We start from the raw sequence: 15,965 nt of genomic DNA on the forward strand, positions 1-15,965 counted from the left end.
TACACACCAAAAGCAACAAGGGTCAAATCTGGGGAGCAGAACTGGAATTTGCCAAGTGTAATTTTTAATATAATTTTATATATAGTTTTGCACTATTTGAAATTATTTTTAAACTTGAGTAGAAAACTTTTTTTTTTTTTTTAAAGAAAACAGTAAGAAAAATCTTTGAAATGACGAATCAATAGCAGTGATAGTGATGGACTGTAGAAAATATACAGAGGGACCATGGTTGATTGCAATGATCAAAAAAGCTTTCCTAGATAAAAGAGGGCATGAAAGATATTTCCAAGTTCAAATATTCCAAACAGGAAAACAAAGGTAGGAGAACACCAGTTGTCTTTGGAGGACAGCAAGATAAAGTGCAGCAACGGGAAATACATTTGGCAATGAGGTGCCAGTGTGGGTTTCTGAGAAGCCCTAAGGAGATCCCTCGAACGCGGTGTTTTAAGATTAAACTCTACAAACTTCCAGTTACTAGTAGTAGGTATGTAATATGCAACATTACATAACTAACACTGCTGTATGGTATATAGGAAAGTTGTTAAAAAGGAAATCTCATCACAAGGGGAAAATTTTTTTATTTTATCTATATACGGAGATGGGTTAGCTGAACGTATGGTGGTAATCACAGTACCTGTAAATCAAACAATCATGCTATATGCCTTAAAGTTATACAGTGATGTGTGTTAATTATTTCATTTCCTAATGAAACCAGAAATTAAAAAAAAAAAAAAAAAAAAGATTAAACTAGCAGGAGTGGCGCAGATTAGGTGAAGGTTAGTTCCGGGAGTGCGGGTGCCCACTAGAGGGTGCTGTTTCAAAACACAGGCCCACTTGGTCTAAGGGGAAAGGAAAGTACCGCATTATAGAACGTCAGATAAAGAGGGCGTTCCGACAGTTGGACAAATTAGGACAATAAAGAGATGCGCAAATGGTAACTCTCCTCTTATTACCTCGCGCTCCCCAACTAGGTTCCCCCCCGCGGAACACAAAATTAAGCATGACAGTATGTCTGTAGCACGTGCCGCTGGGCTCCCCTTAAAGCAACTACTACTCCCAGGCTCCCTTGCGAGGCCAGGGCCCTCTTCCCAGGTGCGAGTGGGTCTTGCCGCAAGGCCTTTTGGGATCCGCAGTCTTGCAGTGTCTTCCGGGAATTGTAGTTCCTTTCCCACAGTCTGCTGGGCGAGGCGGTGCCGGCGACCAGAGCTGCGCTGAGTGTTCAGGGGCCAAGATGGCGGCGCGCCGGGGACGGAGAGACGGAGTCGCGCCGTCACCAAGTGGGGGCCCCCGACCCGACCCCGGGGGTGGAGTGCGCGGCAGCAGTTGGGGGAGTCGAAGCCAAGCGCCGTATGGGACTGTGGGCGCTGTGAGTGGTGGGGAGCAGGTGAGAGGCTGGCTGGCGGCCCGCGGCTGGCAGCAAAGCAGCGTGTGCCGGGCGATGACACGTGGACGCCACAGGAAAGGGAGGAAGCGCTCGGGAGGCTATGCGGGTGGCTGCGGAAGACAGGTTGGGCTAAATGGACCTGGGCTGTTTGCTGGAGGGATGCAGGCAGAGGCGGGGTCCCCATGGCCATTCCTCCGGAATGCTGGAGGGGCATAGTCGGGTGTTGGAAACGGCCCGTGGTGGGGGGTCAGGGATTCGGACTTGGAATCGTGGGCTAAGACCTTCCTCTAAGGATGCCGAGTGGGGGTGCCCCTAGCACCGCGCCGCAATGCCTTTTCGGAGCCACGTGGGATGGGGGGGGGGGGGGAATTTTCCCGGGAGAACTTGTCGGCTTCCCCTCCCCCTCTAGGCGGCCCTGGCACCCACGTGGGTTGGGCTTCTGGTGGGGGGGGTGGCCCTCGGGTCCACGTGGGGGCGGGGAGGGGATGTCCACGTGGCTCCCGCTCCAGGCTGCCCGGCATCTCGTATCGGCGTTGGAGCCGCACTGCTGGGAACTGGGTGTGTCTCAGCCTGTCCCGCCATCTCCGGCGGGGCTGGTGGGGGTGGGGGGGGGGGCCCTGGCTGGGAAGGAAGGTAGGGGCTGCTAGAGTAAACTTTGCGCAGAGCCTTGGAGTAGTTTTTTTTCTCGTGCATTGGTCCACGGCGCCTGTCGACAGGGGATGGTGAAGGACTCTCCAGATGTGCGGGGAGTCAGTTCCCTGTGGATGTTAGAGTGTGTTGGGCAGTGTAGAACGGCTGAGGTTGAAGGGCTGCGAAGTAAGCTTGTGGCGGCTTCTGTCTGACCGGCTTGTGGTGGGTTGTGAGTCATGGACACTGGCGTTTTGGTTGCTTTCGGACCTGCTTCATTCCTGATACAAGGGGCATGGGGAGTGTCAACATATACATGGGATAAGCCTAAGTAAGGTAAAGAGAATCCTTTCTCCTTCCCCCACTTTTTTCTCCAGCATCTCTTTTGAGGCGGCGGCTAAGGCCTGCTTCTTTTATTGACACACAAAAAATTGAGGTGGTCTGTATTTAAGGCTCTTTGGAATTTTGCTGGGGATGGGGAAAAGAGGCCATTTGAGAACTATTCACCACTAGTTGAACATTTATTGGACAAGGGTGGTTTCTTTCTGTCAGATTCTATTGGCTTGGCCTTCAGTTCTCCATACTGAGAAAGTGTTATCACACTCCTCTGCAGAGGGCTTCTTAAAAGTTGCCAGTGGGCTGGACTCAGTCTGAAAGGTTATCTCTCTTAAGCAGTTAAGCTGAGTCCTTGAAAGCTTTTGGGTTTTTTTTGTTTTGGTTTTAGGTGGGAATTGGGCCGCAGGCTACCAGGTAATGTCAGTTCCAGCAGACCAGTTCGGGCCCAAGATTCTGGGGACGTAGTTTGGGAGCTGCCCACCTTTTGGAGGAGAGGCAGGAAGGATCCACGATCCAGCTGTAATCCAAATTAGGTGGTTATTGGTGGTTGGAGATGGTCTCATGGAGAGATTATGTATATCTCTTCCCTTACGTCCTCCCCACAAAAGATGGGCATGTGAAAGCTAGTCAGTCAACCAACTATTTATTGAGATACTGTATTCAGACACAAGGGATGCTGTGGTAAAACCGCACATGGTCCGTGTTCTCCAGTATCGTCCAGTTTTATCGTGATAGACAGGCAATAAATAAATGATAAGTGGCACGAAAGGAAAAGTGCAGCGTATTTGGGATTATATAACCAGCAGTAGTAATCTATATTGTGAAGTCTGGGAAGGGATATTAAGTTGAGGTGAGGGAGGGAAGTTTTCATCATTGGAAATAGTATGGAAAGGCCTTGAAGTGGGAGGCTTCAATATGGCTTATTGAGGAAACAGAAACCTGTATGGCTGATGCATAGAGAGGCACAGTAGTAAGAGAGGACATACTGGAGAAGAGCCTAGTAGGGAAGATCAGGACCCCTGTAAGACATATTAAGGAGTTTAAACCTAATGCTAAGAGCAGTAAGCTGCTATTGGAAGGGTTTAGGAAGAGTCTCAAAGTGATCAGATGTGTATTCTTAATAACTTGTAGTTGTTTTTGAACCCTGTAGGGACAAGACTGGATGTGAGAAAGCCAGATGGGTTTCTCTGCTAGATGATCTTGGTATCTGGGAGCTGTGCTGTGTGAGGATTGAGGGATAGGTGCTGTCAGGTGAAGAGAGGGGTGTCTCTGACTAGGGCTCCAGTACCTGCCTGATGGAGGTGGTGAGTGGTTCCCAGAGCTGGGCATTGTCTTAAAGATTTTGGCCTGGTGGCTGGGTCAGGTAGGTGGCAGGGCAAGTTGAGATGCAGTCTCCTTGCTCACCCAGGAGGAGTGTTTGCTGAGCCAGGTGCTATTCAGCTGCTGGTTGTAATTATAGGATTGTGAAGGTCTGGGAGGAGTTAGTGCCTAAAACCTGCCACCTTTCACTTCCTCTCTGGACTTGGTCTCCTAAAGTGTATCTAGCCTTTCCTCTCTGGGCATTTGAACTCCTCAGCTTGGTTAGGGGGGTGGGTTTGGAGGGTATAGTCACACCTGTGTTTTTGTTTTTTGCTTTCTCTTGAAAGAGGTGCAGAGTTTCCCTTTGCTGAATGGGGGAGGGAGGCTTGTATTTGTTTCTATTCAGTCTTTCCATCATCTGTTTCCTATAGTGGAGATACCCCTGGCTTTGGCCTCTGGCCTTGCCAGTCCCATTCCAGCTACTTCTGGCTCTGCCCACACCCACACTCTTGACAGGCCTGGGCGGGTGGCTCCCTGCCTGACAAGGCTGAAGATGTTGCTGGTTCCCAGGCAAGTAGTGGGGTGCGGCTTTTCCATGTACTGACTCAAGGAATCAAGCTTTCTCTTCTTTTGCTCTCACATGGTAGGAGTAGGGAGGAGACTTTTCCTTTGGGACTACCATTGAGAGGTTCAGTGGCACACTGTAGGGCCTTCAAAATAAAAGTGTGAATTAAGTGTGAATCACAGCTGTGTATAAGACACGGTGCTAGGCATCACGAATAATTAGGAAGTATAAGAACAGTTTAAACCCTTCCAAGATCAAAGAAGGATATAGGCTAGTATCGTACAAAGGGTTATTTTGCCCCAAAGGAACTTAGAATTTAGTTGTAGTAATGATGCCAGGACTATCATGGGGTGGAGAGGGGACAAGATGTGATTGCCACTGGTACAGAAACCTGAATGAATTCAGGGGTGTGAGGAGAGATCAGCATGGATTGGGGAAGCCTGAGTTATCTTGAAGAAGGTAGGGTTTCTAAGCTAAGCAGAGAAGAGAGGCCTAGGCAGGATTTGGGAGAGGGAAGGTGGTTGGAGCTGAAATTGCCTGTTTGCTGACCACCACTCTTTCGGTGTACCCCTCAGACTGTTCGACTCTTCTGAAAAATCTTGTTCTTTCTGATGTTTTTACTCCCTGGTTTAGTGATCTTCTGTGGCTCCAACTGTTTCTGGATGGAGTCCAAACTTTTTTTTTTTTTTTTTTGCCCAGAAGATCCATGAACACTGCCATCCTGACTGGGGCTTTGTTTCGTAGGTTGTACTTCTCTCTGCCCAGCAAGTCCAGAGGTTTGGCTTTGGTGGGGCTCCTGCTGAGTCTGGGGCCATTGGTGGAAGCTTGGGCACCTGGTTTACAGAGCATATCATTCAGCTGCCCTAGGTGCCCCGTGCTCTGCAGACTTTACACCCTTCTGACTGTCCTGTTTGCCTCAGGTGCTGCTGCATGAGGAAGGGGACGATTCTGGTTTTGTCAGTCTGTCTCGGCTTGGCCCCTGTCTGAGGGACAAGGACCTGGAGATGGAGGAGCTGATACTGCAGGATGAGACACTGCTGGGGACCATGCAGAGCTACATGGATGCCTCCCTCATCTCCCTCATTGAAGATTTTGGGAGCCTTGGGGAGGTGAGCTGGGACTGGGTTTGGAGGTCTTCAGGTGGGAGCTTTGCATTGGAGGCTATGGCCCGGTGGCTCTGCTTTCCCAGGATCTTGGCTCCTGGATACCTAAACTGAGTCCTTGAAGTGTGTTTCTCATTTCTCCAGGAGAATTGGGCTACAAGCTGCCAGATTATATCCCATGTGAACATGCCCTGGCAGGCTTGGACTGTAGTCCTGCATGGGCCCCCAACTTACATGTCCAGGGGGGTTCCCATCTGTGTTTTGAGTTCAATTCCAGCCTAGCCGAGGGTTGTCTGCTGAGCATCCCACATCTAGGGGTGGAAGGAGTATGTGAAACATAAGCCTAAGTATCAATTCTGATAGGCCTCTGTTGGCATTAGAGGGGTGGGAGATGGTAATGAATGAGATTAGAGCCCATGCTTCCTGGCAGTCTAGCAAATTGAGCTGAACTGAGCCTGAGAGGCTGATTCTCTTGGCTTGCAGTCATTCTGAGTGGCCAGTAGACCATTAGGAATAATGGTAGGACCTTCCTTTTGTCTTTCTGGAGCAGAGCAGGTTATCTCTGGAGGACCAGAATGAAGTGTCACTGCTCACAGCTCTGACAGAGATCTTGGACAATGCAGATTCCGAGAACCTGTCTCCGTTTGACAGCATTCCTGACTCAGAACTGCTTGTGTCACCTCGGGAGGGCTCCTCTGTGAGTGTGGGACCAGGGGAAGAGGGTATGTGGTTGGTGCAAATGTTAGAACCATGACTGTGGGCCTACTTATATAGTTGTGAAGCACAAACTCATCTCAGGTCTTTTTCTCCCTGTCAGCTGCACAAGCTGCTCACCCTCTCCCGGACACCTCCAGAACGTGACCTCATCACCCCAGTTGACCCACTGGGGCCCAGCACAGGCAGTAATAGAGTGAGTGGGGTAAGCCTGACCTAGGGAGCCTCGGAGACTCCCAGGAGGGAGAAGTATGTGGGGACAGGCCTGGAAAAGTATATCCTTGGCGAAAATATCTGTAGCTTCTTTTCTCTTCTGCAGGTTGAGATGTCCCTCTCAGATCCCCCTTGGGACTTCTCCCCACCCTCCTTCTTAGAGACTTCCTTCCCTAAGCTTCCTAGCTGGAGACCCTCAAGATCAAGAGCCCGCTGGGGTCAATCCCCTCCTCCCCAGCAGCGTAGTGATGGGGAAGAAGAGGAGGAGGTGGCCAGCTTTAGTGGCCAGATGCTTGCTGGGGAGCTCGACAACTCCGTGAGCAGTATTCCAGACTTCCCTATGCACCTGGCCTGCCCGGAGGAGGAAGATAAAACAGCAGCAGCAGAGATGGCAGTGCAGGCAGCTGGCGATGAGAGCATCTCCTCCTTGAGTGAGTTGGTGCGGGCCATGCATCCATACTGCTTGCCCAACCTCACCCACCTGACATCACTCGAGGATGAGCTTCAGGAGCAGCCGGATGATTTGACACTGCCTGAGGATTGTGTGGTGCTAGAGATTGTGGGCCAGGCAGCCACAGCTGGCAATGACCTGGAGATCCCAGTTGTGGTACGGAAGATTCCTACTGGACCCCAGCCTGTGCTTCTGGATGACTCACTAGAGGCCAGTCCAGCTTTGAAGCTACTCATGCCTACACTAGAGTCAGAGACAGAGGCTGCTGTGCCCAAGGAGAACCTCTGCCCTCAGAAAGAGGGGTTGTCAGAGGAAAAGCTGGAGTCAGTCTGCTTGTTAGAGCCCAAGGAGGTCATGGAACCAATGATGCCCAAGGAGTCTCAGAACCCACCAGCCAACACAATGCTGAGTTCCCAGAAAGCTCGAAAGGGCAGGAGGAAGAAGAGCAAAGAGCAGCCAGCAGCCTGTACAGAAGGCTATGCCAGGAGGCTGAGGTCATCTTCTCGTGGGCAATCTACTGTGGCTACAGAGATAACCTCACAGGCAGGAAATTTGCCTCAGGAGGAACTTAAAAGAGAGGTCGCACCTCCCCGTAGTAGAGGGAAGCCCCGGGCTTGGGCTCGGGCCTGGGCAGCTGCCTTGGAGAAACCTAGCTCTGGGAACTTGGAGAGTAGTGCTGGACAAGCTAGTGCTGCTAAAGAAGATCCTCTAGACCTTTATTCCAACCTGGTAGACAGCATCCACGCTAACCCTGTTCCAACTCATCTCTCACTGGTTGATTCTGCTCCATCCGACCCCATGCCACTTGAGTCTGTTGAAACTGATCCCACTGCAGTTAACCCTGTTCAAGCTGACCCTGTACCTGTTGATCCTGCATTGGTTGACTTTGCTTCAGCCAACTCAGAGCTGGTTGACCCTCTCCCAGCTGACCCAGTCCTGGCTGACTCAGCAGAAATTGACCCTACAGTGGTTGTTCCCATCTCAGATGACTTGCCACCAGGTGACCCTGTCCCAGCCGACTCAGCACCAGTTGACTCTGTTCCCAGTGACCTGGCTCCAGTTGATCCTGTGCTAGTTAAATCTAGGCCATCTGATCCCAGACGTGGTGCAGTGTCTTCAGTCCAGGGGAGTCCAGCTCCCCAGTTACTTCTGGAGTCAGAGTCCTTGGACCCCCTAAAGGCCATCATCCCCGAAGTCCGGGAGGTTGTGGGTCCTTTGAAGGTAGAAAGTAGTACCAGTGCCACAACCCAGGAAGCCAGACCTCGGCCTCTTAGCCTATCAGAGTACCGGCGACGAAGGCAGCAGCGCCAAGCAGATGCAGAAGAGAGGAGTCCCCAGCCCCCAGCTGGGAAGTGGCCTAGTCTCCCAGAGACCCCCACAGGGCTGGCAGACATCCCTTGTCTTGTCATCCCACCAGCCCCAGCCAAGAAGACAACTCTGCAGAGAAGCCCTGAGGTTCCTCCTGAGGCTTGCTTTGTGCCTATGGGTCCCAGCCCTGCTTCTCCTAGTCCTGAGCCACCTGCAAGCAAACCTGTGGCCTCAACTCCCACTGAACAGGTGCCATCCCAAGAGATACCACTACCAGCAAGACCTCCACCTCCTACTGTGCAGTCCATGCCCTCCACAATGCCCACTGCTTTGCCTTTTCCCCCAGGTGGGCTAGGCATGACTCCCATGATGCCCCTTCCTACAGGTGGGCAAGGGATCCCCAGTCTGCCCCCACCTCCCTTGCAGCCTCCCAGTCTTCCAATGTCTATGGGACCGGTGCCACCTGATCCCTATACTCATTATGCTCCTGTGCCACCCTGGCCTTGTTATCCCCCTGTGTCCCCTTCTGGCTATCCATGCCTCCCCCCGCCACCAACAGTGCCCCTAGTATCTGGTACTCCTGGCACCTATGCTGTGCCCCCCACTTGCAATGTGCCTTGGGTACCCCCTCCAGCCCCAGTCCCACCTTACAGCTCCAGCTGTGCCTATGGGCCCTTGGGATGGGGCCCAGGGCTGCAACACCCTCCATTCTGGCCTTCTATGCCACCACCTCCTTCGCCTCTGGCATCTGTTGGGAGAGCTGCTCCCCCACCCAAGGTGGAGCCCAGTGGCATCCCAGCTGGCCCTCCTGAAAGTGTACTTTCTGTGCCAATGGCTCCTCCTCTCAGTCTTGGGTCAACTGGCCAGGGAGCTTTGCAGATAGAGCCCACCAAGGTGGAGCCCACCAAGGTGGAAGTCAAGTCAGTGCCTGTGTCTCCTCATCTGAAACATAAGGTGTCCTCCCCAATGCAAAGCCGCCAGATTAAGGCTCCACCGTGTTTGTCTGCTGAGAGTGTGGATGTTGAGGAGCCTGCATCAGAGAGGCTAAAGCCTGAGATCCAGGAGACAAGGCCCAGGGAGAAGCCCCCCTCTCCTGTTACCAAGGTTGTTCCTACACCCACACCAAAGCAGAGCACTGTAACTAAGGTGCCTGCTGTCCACCCAGCCCGTCTAAGGAAACTCTCCTTCCTGCCTACCCCACGGACTCAAGGCCCTGAGGACGTGGTACAGGCTTTCATCAGTGAGATTGGTAAGTGCCACATGGTTTAGTTGATGTGAAAGGCATGGGGGTTGGATGGGGAGTGTCCTCCATAGAACACGATAAACCACTCTCATAGGGACTGGTCTTTGTCAGATTTGTTTGGAGGGTTCTTTGTTTTTTTGGAGGGTTCTTGAGAGAGCGAGCTCTGGGTTTGTTTGATTTCTTCTGCTTTGTGTTGCTGCCTTGGTTTGCTTAGTACAGTGGTTAGGGACAGCATCAAGGGAATTGATTTGGGAGATGACTTGGGAATTCCAGGACCTGGGCACTCAGTCGATAGGGGCTGGATTCCAATCCTGTGTTGTGTACTTCCACAGGAATTGAGGCATCGGACCTGTCCAGTCTGCTGGAGCAGTTTGAGAAATCTGAAGGTGAGGGCACCTAGGTAGCTATGCTGTAATCGCTTTTTATTGATGCTTTATTTGGGCCCAGCCCTGTGGTTGTTTAGGTGGAAGGAAGGGAACGGTGGAGGGGCGGTCTCAGTCCCAGAGAAGTAGTTTCAATCTGATTGCAAGGGGAAGACAAGGTTCATGGACAATACAGTCTAAGCCAGGGACAGGTGGCAGTAAGCATGGCAAGAATTATAAAGAGTAGTTGGATGTGGAGGTCCCAGTGGGTTGGGTTGGTTGGGGACATTTTTCTAGAAAACTGGCTGTTAGGCTGGGCTCTGAAATACAGGATGCATGTGTAGTGAATAAAGGCAGAAGTATAAGGAGGATTGTATGTTTGGAAGACAGTGGATAGCTGAGCTTACTCGGTACAAAGCAAGGATCTAGGTGCTCTGGAGGATACTATGTCCTGTTCATAAGGAGCTTATGGTCTAATAGGGGAGGAAAATTACATAAATGTCCCTGAGTTAGTAACAAGTTATCTACAATACAAGGAAAAATGTAATATGGTGTAAGTGTAGAACCAGAATAGACCAAGACTGGAAAGTTAGGTCATATAGAACCTTGAATGCTAGTCTTAGAAGTTTGGACTCTATCTCAGATTCACTGGGAAGTTAACAGATATTTCTGAGCAGAAACATGATTAAAAATAGTACCTGGGTACCTACTAGAAGAGAATGGATCTCTCTGGGGAGAGTCCAGTGATATATGTACACAAAGTGGATTTTTCTTCTTTGGGTCTCAAAGCCAGCCCTTCTGTGCCTCCTCAATCTGGAACATGTGGTTGGCCTTTTAACTAATTTGGTTTCTTTGCAGCCAAAAAGGAGTGCCCTCCCCCGGCTCCTGCTGACAGCTTGGCTGTAGGAAACTCAGGGTGAGTATGGAGACATATGAGCGAGTTACCCTACAGCTGTTGGTCAGCAGCCGGCCGGTGCTTCAGGACCGTCAACTGGATGCCTCTGTTACAGGGCTTTTAGTCAGCTTTAGAGTCTTTCCCTGTTTCCCCCTCCCCTCCTCAGCTCATCACTACTGGGCACTGTCTTGGGTGGTAGGTAGGAGGGTGTGTACCATCCTCTGGCTGATTCCAGTCTGGGATTCCAAATGTCCTGGAGTTGCCTTTTGTCTTCTGGCAAATTGTGCCTTTGGGGATTTCTTTCCTTCCTTTTATCAAGTGTTAAGCTTGCTCAACACTGGTGATGATAAAAGATCAAGTGGGGTAAGGTGTTGGTGGCTAGGGCTCTCCTGACTCCTTGGACGAAGTACCCTGGACCTCCTTGTTCCTCAGTCTTCCAGCACTGAGAGGCCTTTTTTCATTTTTCATGTTCATGGTACCCTATCCTGTGCTGCCAAGCATATTCCCATCCATGTTGATTTTGGGTTGGTTTGAGCTAGGCAGGCAAGTCTCCTGGCTTAAAGGAGGTGGGGGGTATTTAAGGTCATAGCCAGCCTGCCTCCTAGAATTGGACAGAGCTGAGCTGAGACCCAAACTACATTCAGTCAGTAAGATCGCATTTGTGCTGGAGGAGAGTGATAGGGGCAGTTTGTGTATCCTATTCTTCTCTGCACACACCCCTCTCCCGTTGCTTTATGAGGAAAACATATACAAGATGTTGAGGAGGCAATGAACCAGGCTTTCCCTTTTCCCCCGCCAGCAACGTTGACACTCCCCAGGAGAAGAGGCCCCTAGACCGGTTACAAGCCCCAGAACTGGCCAACGTGGCAGGTGGGTTCAGGGTGGGGAATTCTGCCTTTGATTAGTTTATGCAGCGAATGTTTGTAGAGTCTGCCCTGCACTGGGTGTGTGTAGTTGTTGGGAATACAGAGATCTGATCCTCATCCTTGAGATTCTCACAGTCCAGGGAGCAGATGTATAAACGAGCATGTTGAGTATCAGAGATCGTATGTTAAAGGAGCCTTTGTGGTTTATAGTGGGATCTGAAATGGGTCGGTCAGGGGAGGGTCATGTACAGTTGGTGTTATCCCTGAGGCAGAGGTTTGAGAAGATGACTAATACCAATTAGATTTAGGGGATGGGGCATTCTAGGGAGATGGAGCTGCTGGAGAACTGAAGAAATGAAACCAGCCTGTTACGTTTTGGGGAATTATGAGTTGTTTGGTTTGACTGGAGTGTAGTGGCTGATGAGGGTGGTGGGCAGAACTAAATCAAGAGATAAAGCTGAAGTGTTAAGTAGGAAGTCAGATGAAGGGAACTTTGAATGCCGTGTTAAGCTGTTTGGACTTTATCTTTGCATTGAAGAAGCAATTGGTTACGGGGCCGTTCCCTGTAGCAGGAATGTAGAAAACAGGTGGATGGGCATGAAGCCCCAGGCAGGAGATCATTGGAAGGTGATTACAGGAGTCCAGGCAGATACAGCCCAGGCAGTGTAGGGGGAGGGCTGGGTCTAAGAATGGAGAGGTAGACCATATAGGAGCTGGTCACTAACTAGGTTTGGGCAGTGAGAGGCTGAGGGGTTCAGGAGGACGCTAGCTGTCTGGGTTTATATTGCTTGGTCCCCAAGATGGGGAACTTGGGGGAAGGAATAGTTGCAATAGTGGGAGAAGTTGGGCTGTTGACCTTTGGTGTACTTTGTGACATGAGGTGGGGGTCTCTGGAGCCCCTGGAAGTGTAGAATCGGATCTCATCCTGCTATCTCCATCCTCCCTCCCCTCACAGGGCTCACCCCACCAGCCACCCCTCCCCACCAATTATGGAAGCCCCTGGCTGCTGTTTCACTGCTGGCCAAAGCCAAATCTCCTAAGTCCACCGCCCAGGAGGGAACCCTGAAGCCTGAAGGAGTTACAGAGGCCAAACATCCAGCTGCAGCCTGCCTCCAAGAAGGGGTCCATGGCCCTAGTCCAGTCCACGTGGGCTCTGGGGACCATGACTATTGTGTCCGGAGCAGGACTCCCCCCAAAAAGACGCCTGCCTTAGTCATTCCAGAGGTGGGCTCCCGATGGAACGTCAAACGCCATCAGGACATCACCATCAAACCCGTCTTGTCCCTGGGCCTGGCCGCCCCCCTGCCCCCACGCACAGCTGCCTCCCAGGAGCCACTTGATCACAGGACTAGCAGTGAGCAGGCAGATGCCCCAGCAACTTGCCTTGCCCCATCCGCCTTGCTCTCCCCTGAGGCCTCACCTTGCCGGAATGACATGAACACTAGGACTCCCCCTGAGCCCTCATCCAAGCAGCGGTCGGTGCGCTGTTACCGAAAAGCCTGCAGGTCGGCCAGCCCCCCAAGCCGGGGTTGGCAGGGCTGCTGTGGCCGCAGCAGCCGTTCTATCAGCTCTGGGTCCAACCGGACCAGCGAAGCATCTTCCTCCTCATCCTCATCGTCGTCTTCCTCATCCCGGTCCCGGTCCCGGTCCCTCTCCCCCCCACACAAGAGGTGGCGAAGGTGAGCTCTGATGGCCTGTTAGGTCCTCTTCATTTAGGAAGTCCATGGGCTCTCCTTTGGTTTACTTAGAAAGCTTTTGCACATTGAGCTTGATGCTTTCAGGCATTAAGGCTTCTACTTCTGTCCTTGGCTTTTGTCTTCTTCCCCAGGAGGCAAGCTGTGAGAAGATAGCTTCTATACCCTGTTTGAGTTTGGGGATCACCGAGGTCTGCTGCTTCCTTGACCCCTGCCTTGGGGAGACCATTAGGCTTGCGTCTCGCCCGTGTTTGATCCTTTACATACTTTATCAGTCCTCACTTCTGCTCTTTTCTTGTGGGATGTTGGAAGGTGGGATAAGTAGCTTGTTAATGGCAGTTCTTCTAATCATCTGTCCAGGAAAGAGTCTGGGCAGTTCCTTTGGTTGTCACTGTGGCCTCATACGTTTTCTGGCAATGCCTTTTTCTCAGTTAAAGACCAAGATTTTCCTACTTAATCCATGAATAATTTTTTGTTTTTAAACCAGAATAATCTCTTTAAAAAAAAATTTTTTTTAATGTTTATTCATTTTCTGAGAGCAAGACAGAGCACGAGTGGGGGAGGGGCAGAGAGAGGGAGACACAGAATCCAAAGCAGGTTCCAGGCTCTGAGCTGTCAGCACAGAGCCCAATGTGGCGCTCAGCCTCACTAACCATGAGATCATGACCTGGCTGAAGTGGGACGCTTAACCGTCTGAGCCACCCAGGTGCCCCTGAGCCAGAATGACCTCTTAAGAAATGACCTCTACTCCATGTCTAGCAAGTCACCTCCTTTTTACATCCTGGTCACAGTACTGCTATGAGACATGTTAGGGGAGCAGGAACCCAGAGACCCAGGCCTGGCATCCCCAGCTAGACCTAGGGCCCAGCCCTTTATTCCCAAGTCTCCATTTATTTTTCTTTGACTTGTTAAACGTTTTTGTTGTTAATTGCATAGTTGAAAATAACTATGATCTATGTGAGAACACTCTAAAACATTCCAAATACACCTAAAATTCATGAGGGCTCAGTTTGGTCATCTGTGGAGTTCTTCTAGATCTCTTTTCCTCTGCTTTTCCTTTGGTCCTGAGCTTCCGGACAGGGAGGCAAGGTTGGGGCCAAGGTGAGGTAAGCAGAATATATCTGCACCACTCCCAGCATTCCTGCATGCCTCTTTATTCTCTAGATCCAGTTGCAGTTCTTCTGGACGTTCCCGAAGATGCTCTTCCTCGTCCTCCTCCTCATCTTCCTCATCTTCCTCATCTTCCTCATCTTCCTCATCTTCGTCATCCAGTTCCCGAAGCCGGTCCCGCTCCCCATCCCCCCGCCGGAGAAGTGACAGGAGGCGGAGGTGAGTGTGTGATCAGGGAGTCTGGGTATCTGGGATGCAAATCCCAAATTTGAGAGTTCTGAGACTTGAGTTGTCTAATGTCTGGGGGGCTGATGGCACCTTCTTTTCGTGTCAGGTACAGCTCTTATCGTTCACATGACCATTACCAAAGGCAGAGAGTGCTGCAGAAGGAGCGTGCAATAGTGAGTAGAGGAATAGGTCCTGGGAGGATGGGGTTTGCCCCTGAGCCATGAGCTTGGAGAGCCTTCTGCAGCAGTGGCCTTGGCTCATGGTGTGTCAATTTTCCTTGTCTCAACATAGGAGGAGAGAAGAGTGGTCTTCATTGGGAAGATACCTGGCCGCATGACTCGGTCAGAATTGAAACAGAGGTTCTCTGTTTTTGGAGAGATTGAGGAGTGCACTATCCACTTCCGTGTCCAAGGGTAAGGTTGGACCTTTAGGTCAGAATGTCCTTTACACCCCATTTGTCCACCTTGGTGCTGCTTTGTCTTTCCCCCTTCCTTCCTCTGGTGTGTTAGGCAATGTAGGATGACACCTTCACTCCTAGTCAGAGGGTTGGCCATTTGGGGAAGAAGAACTACCCGAGTCTCTCTCTACCCTGGGAAGTATCTCTTCTCCTTGGCAAGTGCCTAAAATAGCCATCCCAGCCTCTGCCTCACCTTCCTCACCAGTGACAACTACGGCTTCGTCACTTACCGCTATGCTGAAGAGGCATTTGCAGCCATCGAGAGTGGCCACAAGCTAAGGCAGGCAGATGAGCAGCCCTTTGATCTCTGCTTTGGGGGCCGCAGGCAGTTCTGCAAGAGAAGCTATTCTGATCTTGGTGAGTGGAGGAGACCCCGAGGCTTTGGTATACTTCATATTGTCCCCAGAAGGGTTTCCAACCTTTTGAGAGTGGAGCTAGGTAGACTTGTCACTATGTGACACACAAAGAACACAAAGGGGGTGGGATGAGAGGAGAAATGGGGGCTCTTTAGTCTTATTTACTTAACACCAGGGTGATTGATGTTATTCCATCCATTATTGGGGTGGGAGGAGGCTGGCCATTTGAGGACCCTGTGATTGGGAAGTATTGTCAGAGACCTTGATGTCTGTCTCTATTTTTATAGACTCCAACCGGGAAGACTTTGACCCTGCTCCTGTAAAGAGCAAATTTGATTCTCTTGACTTTGACACATTGTTGAAACAGGCCCAGAAGAACCTCAGGAGGTAACCCTGGGCCCTTCTCCCCCTTCCCTCCTTCTTTGGAGGTGTCCAACCTCCTCCACCCTCCCCTCCCCCAATTTAGGGGAGAGAGCTGCTAGTGAGATGACTGTTTTATAAAGAAATGGAAAAAAGTGAAATAAAAAATGTGTTAAATCAGATTTTTGAAGGGTTATTTGTTTTTTTATAACAGGCATTGAAACAAGTTAACTCATTCCTATGTTAAGATGGGGCTGAGGGGTTCCCCTGTGTTTGGAAGTTCTAAGGCACTATACAGACCAATAAACACGAACTACAAACAATTTCCAAGTGCTGTTGTCTTCTTTCAATGGTGCTAGTGCCAGACATACTCACTTTTCCAATCTGAATACAA

At 50.8% G+C, this 15,965-nt stretch overlaps 1 protein-coding gene across 3 annotated transcripts; it reads left to right on the plus strand.

Moving 5' to 3' along the window:
* Positions 1–1,170: 1,170 nt before the first annotated feature.
* On the plus strand, positions 1,171–15,923 carry PPRC1 (PPARG related coactivator 1). 3 transcript variants are annotated; one of them, XM_049645589.1, is made up of 14 exons: positions 1,171–1,384; positions 5,132–5,320; positions 5,865–6,011; positions 6,132–6,233; positions 6,348–9,249; positions 9,576–9,629; positions 10,464–10,521; positions 11,300–11,370; positions 12,322–13,045; positions 14,225–14,389; positions 14,505–14,571; positions 14,690–14,811; positions 15,061–15,212; positions 15,499–15,923. In XM_049645589.1, the coding sequence occupies exons 1-14, from the start codon at positions 1,232–1,234 to the stop codon at positions 15,600–15,602; spliced, it is 5,010 nt and encodes a 1,669-aa protein (XP_049501546.1). In that variant the 5' UTR covers positions 1,171–1,231; the 3' UTR covers positions 15,603–15,923. The 3 variants fall into 3 exon arrangements, with proteins under 3 accessions (XP_049501546.1, XP_049501547.1, XP_049501548.1); XM_049645590.1 differs by having other exon boundaries at positions 1,172–1,384; positions 6,132–6,224; XM_049645591.1 differs by lacking the exons at positions 11,300–11,370; positions 12,322–13,045 and having other exon boundaries at positions 1,172–1,384; positions 15,499–15,922.
* The last annotated feature ends 42 nt before the right edge of the window (positions 15,924–15,965 follow it).

Source organism: Panthera uncia, chromosome D2 (genome assembly GCF_023721935.1).
Source record: "Panthera uncia isolate 11264 chromosome D2, Puncia_PCG_1.0, whole genome shotgun sequence".
Taxonomy (NCBI): Eukaryota; Metazoa; Chordata; class Mammalia; order Carnivora; family Felidae; genus Panthera; species Panthera uncia.